Source organism: Macaca nemestrina, chromosome 8 (assembly GCF_043159975.1).
Source record: "Macaca nemestrina isolate mMacNem1 chromosome 8, mMacNem.hap1, whole genome shotgun sequence".
NCBI classification, from domain to species: Eukaryota; Metazoa; Chordata; class Mammalia; order Primates; family Cercopithecidae; genus Macaca; species Macaca nemestrina.
This window is the reverse complement of record NC_092132.1, coordinates 35,799,824-35,821,807: the sequence shown is the minus strand read 5'-3', so window position 1 is coordinate 35,821,807 and position 21,984 is coordinate 35,799,824. Positions and strand designations below refer to the sequence as shown.

The following is a 21,984-nucleotide window of genomic DNA, read 5'->3' as shown; positions in this document are numbered from 1 at the left end:
AAAACACTCCTCAGCAAATGCAAAATAATGAAAATCATAACAGTCTCTCAGACCACAGTGCAATCAAATTAGATCTCAGGATTAGGAAACTCACTAAAAACTGCACAACTATATGAAAACATGAAAACTGAACAACCTGCTCCTGGATGACTACTGGGTAACGAAATTAAGGCAGAAATAAATAAGTTCTTTGAAACCAATGAGAACAAAGACACAATGTATCAGAATCTCTGGGGCATAGCTAAAACAGTGTGTAGAGGGAAATTTATAGCACTAAATGCCCACAGGAGAAAGCAGGACAGATCTAAAATTGACACCCTAACATCACAATGAAAAGAACCAGAGAAGCAAGACCAAACACATTCAAAAGCTAGCAGAAGGCAAGAAATAACTAAGATCAGAGCAGAACTGAAGTAGATAGAGACAAGAAAAACCCTTCAAAAAAATCAATGAATTCAGGAGCTGGTGTTTTGAAAAGGTTAACAAAATAGGTAGACCTCTGCCAGTCTAATAAAGAAGAAAAGAGAGAAATCAAATAGACACAATAAAAATGATAAAGGGGGATCACCACTGATCCCACAGAACTACAGACCGCCATCAGAGAATACTATAAACACCTCTATGCAAATAAACTAGAAAATCTAGAAGAAATGGATAAATTCCTGGACACATACACCCTCCCAAGACTAAACCAGAAAGAATTCGAATCCCTGAATAGACCAATAGCAAGTTCTGAAATTGAAGCAGTAATTAATAGCCTAAAACTAACAACAAAAAAGCCCAGGACCAGAAGCATTCACAGCTGAATTCTACCAGAGGTACAAAGAGGAGCTGGTACCATTCCTTCTGAAATTATTCCAAACAACAGAAAAAGAGGGGCTCCTCCCAACCTCATTTTATGAGGCCAGCATCATCCTGATACCAAAACCTGGCAGAGACACAACCAAAAAAGAAAATTTCGGGCCAATATCCCTGATGAACATCAATGCAAAAATCCTTAATAAAATACTGTCAAACGGAATCCAGCAGCACATCGAAAAGCTTATCCACCATGATCAAGTCAGTTTCATCCCTGGGATGCAAGGCTGGTTTAACATATGCAAATCAATAAACGTAATCCACCACATAAACAGAGCCCATGACAAAAACCACGTGATTATCTCAACAGATGCAGAAAAGGCCTTCGATAAAATTCAACACCCCTTCATGCTAAAAACTCACAACAAACTAGGTATTGATGGAATATATCTCAAAATAATAAGAGCTATTTATGACAAACCCGCAGCCAATATCATACTGAATGTGGAAAAGCTGGAAGCATTCCATTTGAAAACCAGCACAAGACAAGGATGCCCTCTCTCACCACTCCTATTCAGCATAGTGTTGGACATTTTGGCCAGGGCAATCAGGCGAGAGAAAGAAATAAAGTGTATTCAACTAGGAAGAGAGAAAGTCAAATTGTCTCTGTTTGCAGTTGACATGATTGTATATTTAGAAAACCCCATCATCTCAGCCCAAAATCTCCTTAAACTGATAAGCAACTTCAGCAAAGTCTCAGGATACAAAATCAATGTGCAAAAATCAAAAGCATTCTTATCTCAGGAAAATACTTACTGTCATTATTAAATTAAGTTATCGTGTAGTTGGTTATCATTATTGGAAAGAATATAGCAAATGTAAGTCATTTTAAGGCTGCTGTGCATTTAATTAACTGTAGTCTAGCAACTTGGAATCCAGGTTTTCATTATAAATAGCAGTTGCTTAACTCCAATTTCACAGTATAGCATCAGGATTTTTGTATACAAATATAAATTATTGAGAATTCAACTGGAATAGAAAAAGTATTAGAAATTTCTGGATTGGATTCATAGTCTAATGTCCAGAAGTTGTATGATTAAAAACAGCTTAAATATTTTCTTCATAAATTGAGCTATGGACATGGTACCCAAAAGGGAATGGGATTTTCTGCATAATGAAGAACGTGTCACTTTGTTATTTGTTACTTGTTAAAATACTTTGGTATTTATTGGATTACTTTCACAGTAGTCCGTTGTGATCACTTACGTTGGCTAAGATCTTGGAATATATGTTGTGGGAAAAATCTCTCGCTCGCTCTTTGTCTCTCTGTCTCTGAATCTCCATTTCTCTTTTTTCTCTCTCTGGCTTTCAGGGTGTGTGTGTGTGTGTGTGTGTGTGTGTGTGTGTGTGTGTGTGTGTTAAGGAAGATACAGGAAAAAAAGAGTTAGAAATCTGTAGTTGGTCTATTGGATAGAAGCGAGGGTTATGCACGTGTATTAAGATTTGTGAGAGGCTTTTAAAGAACTTGTGCCAATAAGTGACAATAGTCATTTACAAAACTAAAAAAAATTAAGGTACTTTAAAAGTAATACATACAAGTTAACCTGTGGTACCTTTTCAATTAAAAAATATGAACACACTCAAATAATTTGAAATGCACTCTGCAGTATATTTACCAATGACCAAAATAAGGACATATTTTAGTTATTTCTTTTTCTTTAACATTTAGACAAATTAATAAACTTTACACTTTCTGCATGATTTTTAAATGACTTTGAATTTCTATAATTATTTGAAGTAAATTGCAAAAAATATACCTCATGTTCCAGGTAAAGCTTTGAATTAATCCTTTTTAAGAAACAACAGATGAACCATCATAATATATGGGAAATAATAGTTTTTCTCTACTCATTGCCTTAAGGTTATCCTGAGACACTTTAATGTTAAAATTAATAAGCCGAGGGAGGAAGCTGAAAACTAACATATTAAATACCTTCTGTATGTCAGGTACTATGCTAGATTTTATCATGCATTATATCTTCAATTCTTTCAGCACCCTATAAATGCAGTATTCGAGCCACTTTTTCTACCTGAGCAAACTGGCTGGAGTAGGTGTTTTCCAAACTTCAGACTAAGATGGGTCTCAGAGACGTAAGTGTGATAAACATTGCTGAATAACTTAAGCACAACTTTATTACATTTAGATATGGGAAAGTAAGTCCAGGAGCAGTGGCTTACGCCTGTAATCTGAGCACTTTGGCAGGCCGAGGTGGGTGGATTACCTGAGGTCAGGAGTTCGAGACCACCCTGACCAACATGGAAAAACCCAGTCTCTACTAAAAATACAAAATTAGCTGGGCATGGTGGTGCATGCCTGTAATCCCAGGTATTTGGGAGGCTGAGGCAGGAGAATCTCTTGAACCCAGGAGGCCGAGGTTGTGGTGAGCCGAGATCACGACATTGCACTCCAGCCTAGGCTACAAGAGTGAAACTCCACCTCAAAAAAAAAAAAAAAAAAAAAAAAGAAAAAGAAAAAAAAAGGAAAAGTAACATTTAAAGTTAAAAAAAAAAGTAAAAGTAAACTTTAAAAGTCACACCCTTTTAAAGTTTACTTTTCCAGAGTTTACCTCAAGTATATTAGCATTTAGATAAAGCATCACATTTGCACTCCTATGAATTTTATGTCATATCCCGTAACTCAAGATTGTTAGGTTAACCTTGAGACCCCACTTCTCACTTTGTCTTATAAGTAGATAAATAATGTACTACCTGATATTGCTGTCTGGGGATGGGGTGCAAGAGCAGTTTCAAATAACTTTTAAAATCATGAAGAAAGACAATTCTTTCTAAGGCAGAGATTCTCAACCTTGATAAATCTTAGAATTACCAGAAGACCTTTAAAAAATACTGATGCAGGAAGCCCACCATGTGATTCTGTCAGAGGTGTTTGAACTAGAGCAACTCCATCTTGAACAGGGGCTGGGTAAAATAGAACTGAGACCTACTGGGCTGTATTCCCAGGAGGTTAGACATTTTAAGTCACAAGATGGAGGTTGGCACAAAGTACAGGTCACAAACACCTTGCTGATTAAACAGGATGTGGTAAAGAAACTGGTCTAAACCCACCAAAACCAAGATGGCCATGAAAGTGACCTCTGGTCATCCTTACTGCTCATTATGTGCTAATTATAATTCATTAGCATGCTAAAACACACTCCTATCAGGGCCATAACAGTTTACAAATGCCATGGCAATATAAGGAAGTCATCCTATATGGTCTAAACACGGGGAGGAACCCTAAGTTCTGGGAATTGCACACCCCTTTCCCAGAAAACTCATGAATAATCTACCCCTTGTTTAGCATGTAATCAAGAAATAGCCATAAAAATAGCCAATGAGTAGCTCATGCTGCTGCTCTGCCTATGGAGTAGCCATTCCTTTGTTTCTTTACTTCTCTAATAAACTGGCTTTCATTTTACTCTATGAATTCGCCTTGAATTCTTTCCTGTGCAAGATCCAAAAACTCTCCCTTGGAGTCTGGATCAGGACCCCTTTCCTGTAACATCTTCCAATGTGCAGTTAAGGTTAGGTTGGAAAACATTGCTCTTAGTTTGTCCGTACAATAATGGCATTATTCTTATGTAATTGCTTTGCTATTACACCTAAGTGATCTCAAATAAGGTGAGGTTTGGGACATCAGCTAGGTGTGAGGAATTAAGGACAGCACAAGTAAGACAGCTCCCTGTGTTATTAGGAATGAGATGACTCTGACAGTAACAGTAACTACCACCATTTCAGGATAGATTTCTGAACTGAAAAAATATTATAAGTCTTGCTAGAGATAAAACTGCCTTTAGAGCACTGGAAAACAATCTTTTGTCTTTTGCTGAGGTGGGAGTTTAACTGGTACCCACTTAATGCCAAATAGTATTGGAGACAATAAGAAAAATAGCTGTATTTAAATCCAGTTTCACCTGCAAGAGTCTCCAAGTTGTAAACTAAACCATTACCTTCATGGTAGCTATTTTTGAAAATGTACACACTTGATAGTTTAGCAATAAATAATACAACACATTTACTTAAGAGCAGAGATGGCACTTCAACCCTAACCTGTGAAAGCTCCCAACCAGGAGAACATGTATAAACTCTTATATACTACAGATGTATTCAATTTGTACAACCACAAAACAACTAGCATATCACGTTCAAATTAATTCAATTTAAAATGATTCTAGATCAAGAGCATTAATTTTCACTTACATTCTAGAGCAAAGCCTGCAGTACAAAATTATTATATAATCTGGAATAAACTCTAAATAGAAACTAATTTAAACTCCTTTGCTCAACTACTGTCTCAACCTGCCAAGTGTAGGAACGGCGGCATGCTACTCTAGTTAGCAGCTTTCTCCTAGTCAATCAGATCAGAGAGACTCAGAGTGAAGAACCCACAGAAATTAGTTTCGTACAGTTTGATAAAAGGAAAACAGCTTTCTACACTAATGACAAAGTAGGAATAATTTTATAATACATGATTTACAATTTCTTTGCAGGAATCATAAGTCAGACAATACAAATTCTTTGCTATTTAAATGCTCTCTTGAAAACTTAAATTTTCTCCCGATCATTTGTAACTCCAAAACTAGGCTTATTTGGAATATCAGCAACATTACAAAATGTGATTTAGTTAACCACATCTTCCTTAATATTTTTATGACAAATCTTTGACAAGAATATAACCCCTTAGCAAAACAAATATCCCTCCCTTACCACAGCAAGCAAACTTACCTCTTGGGAAGAAGAAGTGATCAAAAATTACTGGCTCGGCCAAATAGAAAGAAATATATAAGGCTTCAGTTCTGGAGTCAAGGACTGGAGACTTGTTTAAATAAGTCCAAGAGTCAAAGGGCTCTGTCTACTCTTTAAAGGGAAGCCAGAAAGCTCTGCATTAGTGTGTACTGCTTCCGGGCACCTCCCTTTGTTCTAAGTAGAATGCTAATGCTAAAATTGCAGTTTGCATTCCTGCTTACTCAGGGAACACTGATGCAGTCTGACAAAGCTTCCAGCTTAAATATCCTGATGGAGGGAAAAAAGTCCCAGAAGATAGTATTTCCCTTGTGCGCTAGTAAAACAAGCAACACGAAGAATGTGTAAATTTGAGCAACTGGAAGTTTGTGGTCACATTAATGTTACCTGATCTCATTTGTAACATATATTAGAGACACTAGGAAAAGAAATGTTTCACTTCTTGTGAATGTCCATTAAGGAAGTCAAGAGTGTGTGTCTGAATGTTTTCACCTCTTACTTCTTGGCGTGCAAAATTTTAAGTAAAATACATAAAAGCAGTTAGTATAAAAGGAGAAAGAAATTACTTAGGGCAGTGAAATATAGATTAAGCTTAGTATAATAGGATGAAAAATAATGAGAAAAAGTTAAGGACATAAAGAGAAAAAGAAAACCTAGCAGTGCAATTTATTCATGTGTTAACATGATATATTTTAAAGTATAGGGAAAATTTAATTTCAAATTATGTTTAATATTGTTTTTTATTGTACAGAGGGAATGTAAAGCAGGGATTGCTATGTAATCTCAAATTTTTAAGAAGAAATTTAAGGTGTTTTATGTGATATCTCATCCCTTCTCCTAGGGCCTTTATAAATTATGAAGTTTATTTTCTTCTTTTTATATACAATAGTTGGATAACAGTATACATAATTCAATAACTGGGAAAAAACTATTTTGGAGCAAGCAATCATTTAATTTACAAGCCTCCAGATATTTACTGATATATACAGGACTGGAAAGTATATCAATAATATGTCAGTCACTTCATGATATGGTTTGGCTGTGTCCCCACCCAAATCTCATCTTGAATTATAATTCCCATAAACCACACATGTCATGGGAGGGGCCTGGTGGGAGGTAATTGAATCATGGTGTCTGTTACTTCTATGCTGTTCCTGTGATACTGAGTGAGTTCTCATGAAATCTGATAGTTTCATAAGGGGCTTTTCCCCTTTTTGCTTGGCACTTCTTACTGCTGCTATGTGAAGAAGGACATGCTTACTTCCCCTTCCACCATGATTGTAAGTTTCCTGAGGTTTCCCAAGCCATCTGAAACTGTGAGTCAATTAAACCTTTTTCCTTTATAAATTACCTAGTGCCAGGTGTGTCTTTATTAGCAGCATGAGAATGGACTAATACAGTAAATTGGTACTAGGAGTGGGGTGCTGCTATGAGGATACCTGAAAATGTGAAAGTAACTTTGGAAATTGATAGCAGGCAGAGGTTAAAACAGTTTGGAGGACTCAGAAGAAGACAGGAAAATGTGGGAAAGTTTGAAACTTCCTAGAGACTTGGAGGGCTCAGAAGACAGGAAGATGTGGGAAAGTTTGCAGCTTCCTAGAGACTTGTTGAATGGCTTTGGCCAAAATACTGATAATGATATAGACAATTAAGTACAGGCTGAGGTGGTTTCAGATGGAGATGAGAAACTTTTTGGGGCCTAGAGTAAAGGTCACGCTTCCTGTGTTTTAGCAAAGAGACCGGTGGGATTTTTGTCCCTGCCCTAGAGATCTGTGAAACTTTGAACTTGAGAGTGACGATTTAGGGTATCTGGTGGAAGAAATTTCTAAGTGGCAAAGCATTCAAGGGGAAGCAGAGCATAAAAGTTTGGAAAATTTGCAGCCTGATGATGCAATAGAAAAGAAAAACCCATTTTCTGGGGAGATATTCAAGGCAGCTGCAGAAATTTGCACAAGTAACAAGGAGCCCAATGTTAATCACCAAGACAATGGGGAAAATATCTCCAGGGCATGTCAGAGATCTTTGCAGCAGTCCCTCCTATCACAGACCCAGAGACCTAGTAGGAAAAAATGGTTTTGTGGGCCAGGCCCAGGGCCCCCCTGCTGTGTTCAGCCTCAGGACATGGTGTCCTGCATCCCAGCTGTTCTACCCATGGCTAAAAGGGGTCAAGGCACAGCTCTGGGCATGACTTCAAAAGGTGCAAGCCCCAAACCTTGGCAGTTTCCATATGGTGTTGAGCCTGTGGGTGCACAGAAGTCAAGAACTGAGGTTTGGGAACCTCCACATAGATTTCAGAGGATGTATGGAGGTTTGCTGCTGGGGTGGAACATTCATGGAAAACCTCTGTTAGGGCAGTGTGGCAGGAAAATGTGGGGTTGCGGGCACTGCCTAGTAGAACTGTGAGAGGAGGGCCACTGTCCTCCAGATCACAGAATGGTAGATCCACTGACAGCTTGTACTGTGTGCCTGGAAAAGCCAAAGACAACACCAGGCTGTGAAAGCAGCCAGGAGTTGGGCTGTCTCATGCAAAGCCACAGGGGCAGAGCTGCCCAAGGTCATGGGAGCTCACCTCTTGCATCAACATGACCTGGATGTGAGACAAGAAGTCAAAGGAGAGCATTTTGGAACTTTAAGGTTTAATGACTGCCATATTGGATTTTGAACTTGGATGGGACCTGTAACCCCTTTGTTTTTGCCAATTTCTCCCATTTGGAATGAGTCTATTTGTCCAATGCCTGGACCCCCATTGTATCTGGGAAATAACTATCTTGCTTTTAATTTTGCAGGCTCATAGGCAGAAGGGACTTGCTTTGTTTCAGATGAGACTTTGGACTTGGACTTTTGGGTTAATGCTGGAATGAGTTAAGACTTTGGGGGACTATTGGAAAGTCATGATTGTGATTTGAAATGTGAGGACATGAGATTCGGGAGGGGTCAGGGGAAGAATGATAGGGTTTGGGTCTGTGTCAACTGCTCATATCCTATCTTAAATTGTAGTTCCTATAATCTCAACATGTCATGGGAGTTATCGAGTAGGAGGTAATTTAATCATGGGGGCAGTTACCTCCATACCATTCTCATGATAGTGAGTGTGTTCTCACAAGATCTGATGGTTTTATAAGGAACTTTCCCCCCTTTTGCTTTGCCCTTCTCCTTACTGCCACCATGTGAAGAAGGGTGTGTTTGTCTCCTCTTCCACTATGATTATAAGTTTCCTGATGCCTCCCCAGCCATGCAGAACTGTGAGTCAGTTAAACCTCTTTCCTTTATAAATTACCCAGTTTCAGACATGTCTTTATTACTACTGGGAGAATAAACCAATACACTTCACCTAATGCATAACTTTATTATTATTTCAGCAAGGAAAATCAGGTTGTCTTTGGTGTTTTCCAACAAGGAAAATAAGTGTTTAGGTATTGTCAGTACGTGGAATGTTTTCAGAACTATTGGGCTTAGTTAACTTTCATTTTTAAGTTTCAAGCTGGATGTCCAGATGCAAATTTAAGAATGGTAAGAATTTTATGTGATTAACACAGCAAAGCTACTAAATCTATTCTTTTTGTACTTCTTTATGAAAAGTGATCATAAGTGAGTTAAATTCAAGATGATTGATAAGTTTTCTGGACAAACTTCAGTGATGATTAGTGGTGACAGCTAAATAATAGATGCTGGATTTAAAAGTTTTGATTTCAAAAATGTGACATAAAGATAGGAAATATCAGACTAGGAAATACTGTGAGGAAATTATATACTGGGCTTATTAAACATCTGTACATAAGTTTAATATTATTGTATAAAACATTATCAATCTCGCTCAGGGTGTTTGTTATTGGTCTTGTTGGAAACTGAAAAATAAGCCTCTGTCTGGAACATTGTTTCAAAAGTCTTTGGATAAACCTCATGCCACAGCTATTTCACTTCAAAAAGAAGTAGCGGAGAACACTCTACTTGTGGAGTCCCTACAAAACCTTTCCAACTTAGGGCACAGGGTAGAGAGGACTATCTATTCTTTTCCCACTGTCATTTTTCTTCCTCTGCTTTCTACATAAACCCAAAGGATGGCTCTGGTTCTGGGATTTTATGCTTTTTCCCATGAATAAAGTTTCCTTTTGCTATTATAAAGAGGGACAAAAGTGACTTCTTTACTGTTAATTAGAAAAGCAAGGTTGCTTAGGTAACAGATCTTCCATAAAGAGATCAAGGGAAAGATTCCTAAAGGGCTAGAATTTACATGATGGCACGAAAATTATAAAAGCTCTTAAATGCTCAAGGATAGGTTGGAGTTTTGGCATAGTAATAGTTAAAAACTCAGAATTAGACAGGCTGAGTTTTATTCTGAATTGCTAATTACTGACTGGGTTACTTAAGACAGTCTCTTAATTTTCCTCATTTGTAATAAGGAAATTGTAATAATTGTAGTGACCAATAAGTGAAGGGCATGTGTAAAACACTTAAAACATACCTAACATTTAATACACCTAAAACATGTTAGACTTATTTTTGCTTTTCATAATTTAATGCATGGAGGAAAACAGATAAATGTATATCAATTTCCGTAACATTATAATTAGACAATGCATACTCCATCTTAAGTGGGTAGCTGTAAATCAACACCATCTGATTGGTGCCATCAATTGTAGCTCTTTTTGCACATATTCATTCACTAATGTTCTAAAGCATTTAACAAATACTTTTTGTGCACTCACTATGAGTTAGGAACTGTGTTACATACTTGAGATAAATCTATTAAAAAATCAAACAGATCCAGTCCCTCAATGATCTTAAATTCTAGTAATATACACTGCTTTGTGTTGTTATTATTTTATTTTTTATGCAAATGCAGTAATTATTATATTTAAGGTTTCTCAGGGGCAAAGACCATGTATAAAAATTCTTCATAATCCTCACAATTATATGCATTAAGTATTTCTTGACAATTTGTTGTGGATAATAAGTATTCTGCAAACATATAAATGGTAATGGAAATAATGGCTCATTATTTGAAGAGACATAATTTTTCTTATTTAAAATTATATGAAAAATGCCCAAAGTATCTACTGTAATAAAAGTCAGAGAGAAAGCAATACTATGGGACTAAGAATTACAAACTGAAGAGTTTTTAGAAAACAAATAGAAATTGACAACTATTAAATATTATTAATTTAATGAATAAAGAAATTGTAGGAGTAAAGTGATAAAAATTTCCAAGCTGTACTTCAAATAGGGTAAGAACAAATATTTGTCAATTCCTCCTACAAGCACATCACTCAAATATACAAACTAGTAATGTCTGCAAATTCTCTTTGCATGCTGATTATAAAAATAGATAATTTTTAAAGTCAGTATTTGTATTCCTGTAAGTCATTAACTGGAAGAAATGCCATTTTTTTTTTTCTTTCTGTACCTAATTCTGTAGTGAGGTCACTGAGGAAGAGCCCGTTTCAGCACCATGGACAAAGCACCCCCGACAACCTTACTCTTGGGAGCTACAGGAAATGTTCACCTTTGATTAAAATTTAAAAATAACTTTATTATAGCCACCTTCCATTTTAATATGTTTTAAGAACCAAATGGATACTAAAGAATGTTCATATAGGTAATATAAAGTTTACACTTTCAAACCCCTTCTCTCACAGAAAAACATAATGGCCCTTTAAAAGACATACATCACATACATCAATGTGATGAATGCATTTAAGTGTCATCAGGTTTAATGGCTCCTACTCACTTAGACTATCATTCCATACCATTTAAAGTTAATTTGGTGTGTATTGATGGTACAAAATTGATGAAATTATGAATTGAGTTTCTCCAGGTACAGGTTAAATCAAGAAAGAAGGAAGAGAACCGGTTAATATTACCTTCCACCCATTCTTCATTTATACTACAAAAGATGTCAGCTCTGTCCTTGGGAAGAAAACTCTCACAGTTAGTAAGCTGAATCTAAATTGATTTTTAGGGTTTTAAGTCAGGAAACTGTCTTTAGTTGGGTCATCAAAAGTTCACAGTTTTCTTTAGGGAATAAGAATATGTACTCTTCTGAGATTAAATTCATATTTAATTCCTTCTTTTCAGAGAAATATATAATTTCTTCTTTCTCTTTCTGTATTCTATTTGCATATCTTTACTTGGAAGATCATTCAGAATATTCTTATTTTGTAATCTCTCTCACATCCCACCATTTTCAAATAAAATAAAGATGTTTGGTTAATTTAAAAGCTGAATTAAATATTATGATAATAAATACCATTACTATTAATGCAAAAAACTGAATAATCTAAGGTTCTGATCCCAAGAACATTTGATACGGTAAATCTTCAGTTCACAGTTTCAAGAAGACTGAACTCTAATTTTGAACTATGACTTACAAAAATAATAAGAAATAGAAAAATATTCACTTTATGTTTTATGTAAGAAGCAAAAGTATAAACTCACTACTTGTTACAGTTCATTTAATACTGATGAATAAGAGAACACATAACTGTCTAGTGACTCTTTTGCTTCTCAGTCAAGTAAAAATTATTTCCAAACTAAAAAGGAAAAAATAAAACTTGGCAAAAGAGAATAAAGCTCAGGTCAAGTCATGTCACTAGCTTCTCTTAAGACATTTAACAAGTTATGAACTGGGCTTTACAATTCCATCTCATACAAATGGAATTATGGTACCACTGTTAATGTCTATGAAGAACCCTGAACATTAGATTCCAAGTTATTAGAAATATAGAAGCCAAGCATATAGTTCTGATTTTCAAAAACCAGAGAGAAGGGAAAGCCAGTAAAACCTGATTGATGAGACTGAAATGAAACATTGGACAATATTTTGGCACAAGTTAATAAAATGTTGGTTTCTGGGTGCTTAGAAAAGAAAAAAGTGACAGAGATCATCCTCAGCTTCTAAGAATTACTTGGACCAAGTCTAGATTTTTTTTTTCTTATTACAGATAGGATTGGAATTGGCAGAGCATATGGACTCTGATGAGGCTTCTGGCAAAGTGTCACATGGAATTATTATAGAGAATGTTTGGTTGGGTGACAGTAGAGATACAGTAGAGGTAATTTGGTGAGTTCACATCTACTCTCAATATAAGGATAAATGGATCTTCCCAATAATTAAATGGATTGTTCTAACACTGGAAGTACTAATTCTAACTATATTTTGACAATTCACAAGACCATATAGGAAAAATAATCTAGAGGTAAATTTTTAATTTAATATTTTCTCTGCTTACCCTATATAGCTAGGCTTTCCCTCATCATCAGGCCCTGGAGCACCTCCCAAGGTTGTGTCATTGTACAGTGTTTCCTGATACGTTAGGTGGTACACAGATAATTTTAGGTGGTTCATGGATGTCTTTTGTAAAGCTGTAATATGTATTTATTTGTACACATTAGGAGAAATATAACTAACATATGAAACATGGTATTTCATAGGTGGGCATTATTCCTTTGATAAAGTCCGAGTAAAAAATAATACGTTAATTTAAGTAAGAATAAGTAAATAGTAGTATGATTCATATTCAGAGATGATAAAAATTGTGAAGTATACTAGAAAAACTGAAGTTCTGGAAATACTGCCTTCTCCCATGCAAAAGAATATTTCTTTTGTCAGAAGTATGTACACAGGAACCTTTCTTTCCTTTGCCAGCACCTGCTGTCAGTCTACAAGACCACGGAAGCTTTAGTTCCCTGCTTCCTTTGGGGATACATTTAGATATTCTGGGACTTCTGCCATTGGTGGCCAACCCCAAAGAAAAAACACCCTACTGTTGGTGACGGTGGCTCTGAACATCCACAAAAGACTGTTCAGATATTTAAAATAACTTAATTTACTTTCATAATTTCTCTCAATGAGAGATCTTTATGAACATCAGTTTTGTTCTTTTTTTTCTATCCTATCCGCTTTATCATGTCTGCTTGGTCATATCACTGGGTTCTGTCACCTGAACCACAGAAAATATCCTGCTAAGAAGAAGAGAAAAGACCAACTGTAGACTCAAAACCTCAGTATTTTTACACAGACAAAAAAAAAAAAAAAAAGAGAGAGAAGAAAAGAAAAACACCAGCTGTTATTTTCACACAAGTACTATTTAAATAAACACTTTCTCTTTGTTTTCCAAAATTTTAAATAAACAGAAATTAACTAAACTGAAATTAATATCTATTGCCAAGATGCTATTTGATACTCTAGCATGATTAGTTACATCTTAATGGTGTGTATGGTCTTTTAAATATTGATAAAGTTATGTGCAGGTGTTAGTTTGTACCACAAGTATTTTAAGTTTGTATTACCTACTTAAAATAGCATATATAGTAAAATGCAATATTTTGTATACATTCAGATTCAGAAAAATGGCCAATGTTGGAATTCGATATATTTACAAAATGACTGTAAAGGAAATTTCTTTATTTTGAAATTTTTATAGATTCACAGGAAGTTGTAAAGATAGTAGAGAGAGATCCTATGCACCCCTCACCCAGTTTTCCCCAATGGTTATATCATATAACTACAGTATCATATCAAAGTCAGGAAATTGACATTGGTGCAATGTCTGTTTACAGCTCTATGATTTTTTTCTTTTCTTTAATTAATTAATTTATTTTTGATACATAGTCTTGCTCTGTTACCTAGGCTGGAGTGCAGTGGTGCTATCACAGCTCCCTGCACCCTGGGCTCCAGCAATCCTCCTGCCGCATCCTCCTGGGTAGCTGGAACTACAGGCACCTACTGCCATATCCACCTACTTTTTTTATATTTTGTATTTTTAGTGGAGATGGGGTCCCACCATGTTGCCCAGGCTGGTCTCAAACTACTGAACTCAAGTAACCTGTCCTTCTCAGCCTCCCAAAGTTCTGGGATTACAGGCGTGAGCCACCGCGCCAGGCCTGATATTTTATCTTATATGTAGACTTGTGTAACCACAAAATCAAGATACCTAGCTATGCCATCCTCACAAAGATCTCCTTCATGCTACCCTTTTAGTGTCACACTCTTCTCACCCTCATCCTGTCTCCAAACCTTGTCAACCACTAGTTTGCAGTATTACTCTTTTGAACATATCTTCTACCTACTCTTACTACAATATGAAAAAAAAAAAAATGACTATTAGGAGACAGCTGGTTCTAAGTGTGCCACTGGCTAAATTACTCACTTACTCTCTGCAAGGCTCAGTAGATCATCTGTAAAAATAAATTTTGGACTCATTTTTTGTTTTTTGTTCAGTGCATCAGCATTTAAGAATGCATACAATTATTTAGTTTCAATTATGAGATCACTGTAAAGACTATTACATACAAATCAAGTGAATAAAGTATTATTTAAATACGTACAGATCATTATGAATTGAACAGTGTACTTTAAATATATTCTGCATTAAAATAGTGCTATTGTAAAATAAATTAAGTGACCCAAATCTGCTCTATGATAATACATTGCTGCTCTAAAATCTGAAGCATATAAAAAAAAATGATTTCACTTGGGCTCATCTCTCAGAGACAGGTGCTACTGCTCTCCCAAATGTACAAGTGGAGAAAACTTGGTGTAAAGAATACCTGACTCCTTTTGCCCCAAGGGCACCCTGTGGGGAGGAAAAGGCAAACATTCCTAAAATGTGCCTACTGAGAATCTGATCTGGCAGAAATTTTAAGTTGAAGATTCTGATCTGTAGGGTTGAAATGTGGCCCTTTTCTGAGAAGAGATATCCAGATGTCACAGCTGCCCTTTGCTTCTGCTGCACAGGCTCTGGGGTCAAGGCCAGAGGACCCAAGAGGAACCTAGCAGTGGAGTCTCCTGTTTTCCTTGATAGCACTACCTGCTGGACACTGGGGAAGATAAAAGCAACGATTTTCGGCAGTAGCTTCTTTCATTTAAAAAGATTCTTTCAGAATCTTTTTCCACATACTTACAGGTCTCTGACTGTAGAATTTACCTCTATTTTAAATCCAAACCTGTTGATACCACCCACCATGAGGAGGTTTTGAGCTCATCAATGCAGCCCTTCGAGAACACATTAATGGAAAATTGATCATCCTTTCTCACCTGGAATAGTCTTTACGAAAGTTTCTCCAGGAAGCAGAAACTTGAAAAGTGTCCTCTGGGGACTTGGGACTGTGTCCCTCTTTGGAGAGCTCAGTGAAGTCTTCCTGGAGAACACCTATTCTTAATGCACTTTCCTTATCAAAAGCCACCATTTCCAAAACCACTCCAGAGAACAACCAGTAAAGGGAGATTCAAAACCGACGGCCTATATATTGGCCTGGCCAATCTTGCTTGTTGCAACCAGGAGTCCAGCCTGACCATCTCAACAACCAATCAAACAGGAATGCCCTTCCCTTGGCCTCTATGTGCTGAGAGTGCCCTTGATTCCCCATTTTCCATGACCTTCTTCTGTGCATCGCCGAGCACCCTGGATACCTCCCGCGCTGGAAAGGGTGGTCCTGGGGTCCGGAGCGCCCCATCACTGCCCTCATTGGACCCAAGCCCATCAGTCACCCTCCCATGTCCGCGGGCACTGACAGCAGAGCCCGCATAGGCGCCCCAGTCTTACCCTTTCTCGCCCAGAAGGGCCCCATCGCGCTGTCCAAGAGGAGGCACCTACGTGCACCCGGGAGACCGGGCCCCGGCTGGGCCGGGTGCCGGTGCGGACGGGACCCCGCGTCGCTGCTGGTTTGCGCTCAGGCCTGGGGAGCTGGGCCCGGCCCGCTCCGCCCGCCTTAGCCCGGCTCGGACACGTGGTGCCGCGGAATCCCTTGCGCTCTGGTGCCGGCGGCCGCTTGGCCTCTGCAGCCAGCCCGGCGGCTGCTGGGGCTGAGGAGGAAATAGAGAGAAGGGCGGGGGACCAAAGGGCCAGCACCGCTGGCTGGGGCGCAGCGGCGTGAGCACGGTGAGGGCCGCGCGCCGGGGGCGCCAGGATTCTCCTCCCGGGGCTTGCTGCCTGAAGGACCGGCTCCTGTTGCCAGGGCCCTGGCAGATTATGCTGCAGGATCTGTTTCTTGAAGCGGCTCTCAGCGGGGGTGGCGCGCTGCAGAGGCTCTGGGCTCCTGACAGATGAGGGAGCCCCAGTGGAGGCTGGGAGGGCTTGCGTTGCACAATCCGGAGAGGATCCCCGGGGGCGGCTGCGGGCCTGGGACCCCAGTCTCCCTCGAGGTCTTTACTCACCCCCCCTGCTAAGGAGTACCCTTGTCCTCAAACTGGAGAGGAAGAGCCCTGAACACTGACTGCAGCGTGAACCTAAGGTGCCCTTTAGGACAGTCTCCCTGGGAAAATTTCTCTCGCTACCATAGCCTGCCTGTCTGGCGACAGCTAAGGAGGCACGGCTCAAAACTGGGGGGCGAAGACTTACCTGCAGCTTCAAGCTCTTTCTAACTTCACCAGTGACCTTGGGCGCCTCATCTGAACAGTGTGTCTCTGTCTGAGTTTCCTGATCTTTGATCTGGGGATAAACGTGGCTGTTCATTTTCTAGTTCTCAGGAGATAACAGCAATTGGGTTTAACAAAAATACTCTAGACTTCTTTAATAGCAAGTGCAATAGAGATATAATTTGTTGTGACTTTAGGTAGGGCTGACGGGAATCCAAGACTGGAAAGGGTACTGTGTGCTAATTTCTTAGTCCAAATGCAAACTTAATCATCAACGCCACTGCCTGCTTTTCTGAAGAGTTCTGAAGAGACTGTTGCAAAGGGGCTTTCTTCCCTCAGAATTGCCAGAGTCGCAGCTAGGTAGCCTCATCAAGAACTCCTAGCTTTCCTAAGGCTCTTCATGATGAAACCAGTTGCATCGTCCTATCATAGCTAAGGGTGAAAGAGTCGCTACCACAGTTTGGCTGAAGACTCTTCTAGGTGAGATTCTCGCGATGTTGTTTGCTTACTCTGAGATTACTCTTAATTTTTACCCCTGAAGGGAACTTTCTGTACAGAAGGAAAGGATGCTTCTGGAGAGTAGCATCCCTGTCCTCATCCTACCCCTTCTCCTTTCCCTGCCTCCCTTCCTTACTGTATTCACTAGCCGTTAGCACACAGTTAGCTTAAAGTCCAACCTACTTACATTCATGTGTGAGGAAACTTGGCAGCGCAAGTTTATGCAATGGAAACGACAGTCTCATGTGCCTACTTAACTTGGCACATGTCAAATGCATTAAGCATTTTATTTTTTGTTCCAGTTCATTTTCGTTTTCTGGTCATCTCTTCTACTTCTCACTGTAAGGCTTAGACGTGAAGATTTCTTCTCTCTAGTGTTTTCTAAGCCCTGGAAATCCTTCCCGCATTGAAAATACATATTCATAACACAATGCCACACATCCCAACAATTTCTTTTTCTGTTCTCCTTTCTTTCTCCTTTCCTCCCCTCCCTACTCCTCCCCTCCCCTCCCCTTCCCTCTTTGCCAAACTGTGACATAGGAGGTCTTAGTATGTTCCTTCCCTCTCTCCCCACCCCTCCACTTCTACCTCTATTCAAAGTTCAACCATTGAGTTTAATCTTCCTTTGGCCTTAAAGGGATGTAAGCGCCCTCCTTTGGCTTTTGGTCAAAACTTCTCTCTGCCCAATATTTCCTTCACCAGATTAGCTTATGTTCTCTTGGAACTATGTTCTAGGAATTCGGCTTTCTGTCTTCCTTCTATCCATAATCCAGGCTTCCAGGTCCTCTGCATCAGGTATTCCTGGATTGTTCTTATGGAATTCCAACTAGTTATTTATAAGATCATTCGTGAAGCTAAAAAAAAAAGTGTACACAAAGTGCTATGAAAATGTAAGACTATTAGGTTAAAGATAACCAGTCTCATGCCCTTGCAAATAAACAATTTCCTTTAGAATGGGGATTGCTACCTATCTGGAAGGAAATGTCATTCTGTTTTTATTGTGAAGACTTAAGGGCACCGAGAGGGTGTATGTGAGAGAGGTGGGGGTGGGGTGGGGGTGAGGGTGGTAAAGTAGGGAAGAGGAAAGGGCGGACATGGAGCTCCTAAGTGGGAAGGGTCAAGTGGACTAGAAGGTAAGAAGAGGAAAGGAAAAAATCTTGTTTTTGGTTTTCATCAGACTGGCCACAGTCCTGACTGTACTGTGGAATAAAAGGAGGAGGCTGATATGTAGGTGCTTTCTTCCTTGCTCTTTGTCTGCATATGACCTCCACGATGTATCTTCTATAAGAGAACCTTCTGAAACTGAGAATATAGTAAATACCTCTCGGTGAATATGAAAGCACAAATAATTGAACTCAAATTTTGCTGAAATTCCAAGAATACAATGTAATTGTAGAAATCATTTAGGAAGAAGGTTTAAATCGGAGGGTTTATGCAATTGGAGATTGAAGAGTGGAGTGGAGATTGCAGGACTTTAAAAGATGATGTAATCAGGTTTTTAGATGTTATATCAGTCATGCTTCCTTAGTTTTGGGTTTCATCTCTTTCTCCTTTTTAACTCGCAACTTCTTCCCAAAACTCATATGTTTCCAAACTGGGACTTATTCCTCATGGCTATTAATACAACACAGCACAACAACTACAAACCTTCCCCATACCTATTTGTTTTCCCCTAGATTTTAGATTGGAATTAGACTAAAGAAAATCCCTCTTTTAACTTCCTAAGACCTGAGAAGGGTGCTAAATAAGCAGCTCACAAGTTGGAGGGGTCAAATGATGCCCAGAAGCCACATGCTCATATAAGAAATCCAAAGTTGAAGGAAAACAAATTCAGTTAAAGTGATTGCAAAGAAATGCTAGCCTTTCTTATCTAGAGCTAGAGTGTAATTTTCTTGTTCTAAGAATACTTAAAATTCAGTTTTCATTGCTTCTATCAAAAATATGAATATTAATCACTATTAATATTATTCATATATAATTAATATAATCAATAATATTAATAATATTCTATTAATAATTAATAGAATTAATATTTAATATCTATATATAATTTACTTATTCAGTAATCTATATCCAGTACCATATTCCAAACCTATCTTATCTTTCTGTTCTCTCTCTGTTTTTCCTTAAGACTTGTTCGCTGAAGTGTGATTGATATGTTATTCCTCCAAGGTAACAGAATGGGGAGGAATTCACATTTGCTGAGTATATACTGTAAGCTAAGCACTAATTTACGTTGTCTAATTTAATTATTACATTTTTCTTAAGAAGTAGTTATTCCTATACACTTTGCTGATGCAAAAAAGGAGACCCATGACTTGTTGACAATTATAAAGCTATTAAATTGTCCAATGGGGATTTGAAGCTAAATACTTATGATTATTTTGTATTCCTATCCACTATAGAGGCTTTCTGGAGGCAATGCTTTCACTCAAAGGAGTAAGTCGAATGGGAGAAATATTAGATGCTACTGCAGGATGTGGGGGGAGTAGATTTGGTCATGTGCTAGGAATACAGTAGGTCTTTTGTGTATTAAACATGCAGTAGTGTTAGATCCCCTTAAATCACACATATGATGACTAATATTTATTGAAAACATATTTTGGAAAATATTATTTATTAAAATTCCTGGATCTACATCATGAATGCACAAATATTAAAATATTAGCCAACAACTTTTTCTTTTTCTTTTCTTTTTCTTTTTTCTCTGAGACAGAGTCCTGCACTTTGGCCAGGCTGGAGTGCAGTGGCGCAAGCTCGGCTCACTGCAACCTCCACCTCTGGGTTCCAGCAATTCTCCTGTCTCAACCTCTGGGTGACTGGGATTACAGGCTCACGCCACCACACCCAGCTAATTTTTGTATTCTTGATAGAGACAAGGTTTCACCATGTTGACCAGGATGGTCTCGATCTCCTGACCTTGATATACACTTGCCTCAGCCTGTCAAAGTGCTGGGATTACACGTGTGAGCCACTGCGACTGACATGAACAACTTTTATTTGTAACAGACACATTTAGTGAAATGTGATGCACGGTGAATTGAAGCAAGTCATATGCCCTCTCTGAGCTTATAACCCTTATCCAGAAAACAGAAATAGTAAGTACCATCATGGGTCGGGAGTTTGAAGTAAGTGTCAAAGGAAATAATGGAAACAAAAGTGCTTTGTGAGCTGTAACTATGCATACATTATTGTACATGAAAATAAGAAAAGAGCTCATTAGAAACACAGTGAATGAAGTGGAAAAGGAATATTTTATAATTCAAGTAAGCTTTGAACACATAGAGTCATGAAATTTTAGCATAGATAAGAAATGTATAGATTAGTTAATTTCCCCTGTTTTATAAATGAGGAAACAAATGCCCACAGAAAGTGGATTATCTACGATCACCTTACATTCTTAAGAATATTGTTGAAAATTCTAAAATAAGAAAGTGGGGCTGGGGATGTTGGCTCATGTCTGTAATTCCAGCCCTTCGGGAGGTTGAGATGGTTGGATCACCTGAGGTTGGGAGTTCGAGACCAGCCTGACCAACGTGGAGAAACCCCGTCTCTACCAAAAATACAAAAAATTAGCTGGGCATGGTGGCACATGCTTGTAGTCCCTCCCAGCTACTTGGGAGGCTGAGGCAGGAGAATCGGTTGAACCTGGGAGGTGGAGGTTGCAGCGAGCCAAGATCGTGCCACTGCATTCCAGCCTGGTCAACAAGAGTAAAACTCCATCTCAAGAAAAAAAAAAAAAGCCTGGCATTTGGCACATGCCTTTCGTCTCAGCTACTCCAGAAGCCAAAGCAGGAGGATCAGTGGAGCCCAGGAAGGTGAGGCTGCAGTGACCTACGATTGTGTCATTGCACTCCAGCATGGGTGACAGAGCTGGACCCTGTCTCAAAATAAAATAAAAAAAGTAGTATCATGAGAACAGGCAGTGTCAGTCAATTAAAATTTATTGAGTGACTATTATATGTCAGGCACAGTTTTAGGACTATAGTGATGAACAAAATAGCATCTTTGCCCTCAAATAAATGATATTCTAACAGAGAGAGTTAGATAAAAGGAGTGGGAGAAAACAAGGTCATTTCAGGCACTAACATTGTTTTAAAGAAGTTAAAATGGGAGATGGAGTTGTTAAGTGGAAGCCTGGAGCTCAGAAATTTCCATGCTGGAGGTAAACATTTCAGTCTTCATCACATAGAAAATTTTACAGCAATGGAATTTTTAGGTGAATAATTCACTTAAATTAATGTAAGCGATTTTCTTTTGTCCGGTTGCTGTGTAAGCAAGGTGGTTCAAACATGGCCTAGTTTGTTTTCCAAAACTGAAGCCACCTGAAGCCGCTCAGCCATGGCCGAGCAGACCATCACCATAGCAACGGATCTTGTCAGAGGAGAGTGAATCTTTTCCTGTTTTGAGGCTTTAATCATATGTCTGCCATCATAAAATGAAGGTGTTTATGGCCACAATTCTATTCCTTGTGTTAAGGCCAACAAATGTGCCTCAAATCCATTTCAGTGATCGCTGATGAGACGGGA

The 21,984-nt window shown here is 38.5% G+C and overlaps 1 protein-coding gene across 4 annotated transcripts in view; it reads right to left on the bottom strand.

Moving 5' to 3' along the window:
• LOC105475969 (syntabulin) overlaps positions 1 to 16,576 on the bottom strand; it is a 116,721-nt gene extending 100,145 nt beyond the window's left edge. For 2 of the 4 annotated variants that reach the window (XM_011731502.2, XM_011731499.2), the window contains exon 1: positions 16,146 to 16,576. Coding sequence is in view for 2 of the 4 variants with exons in the window: in XM_011731506.2 (XP_011729808.1) it covers positions 16,146 to 16,170 (25 nt within the window). In the remaining 2 variants the exon portion in view is untranslated. The remainder of the gene's footprint in view (positions 1 to 16,145) is intronic. The other 2 variants (XM_011731506.2, XM_071067905.1) reach the window with 2 other exon arrangements.
• Positions 16,577 to 21,984: the final 5,408 nt, after the last annotated feature.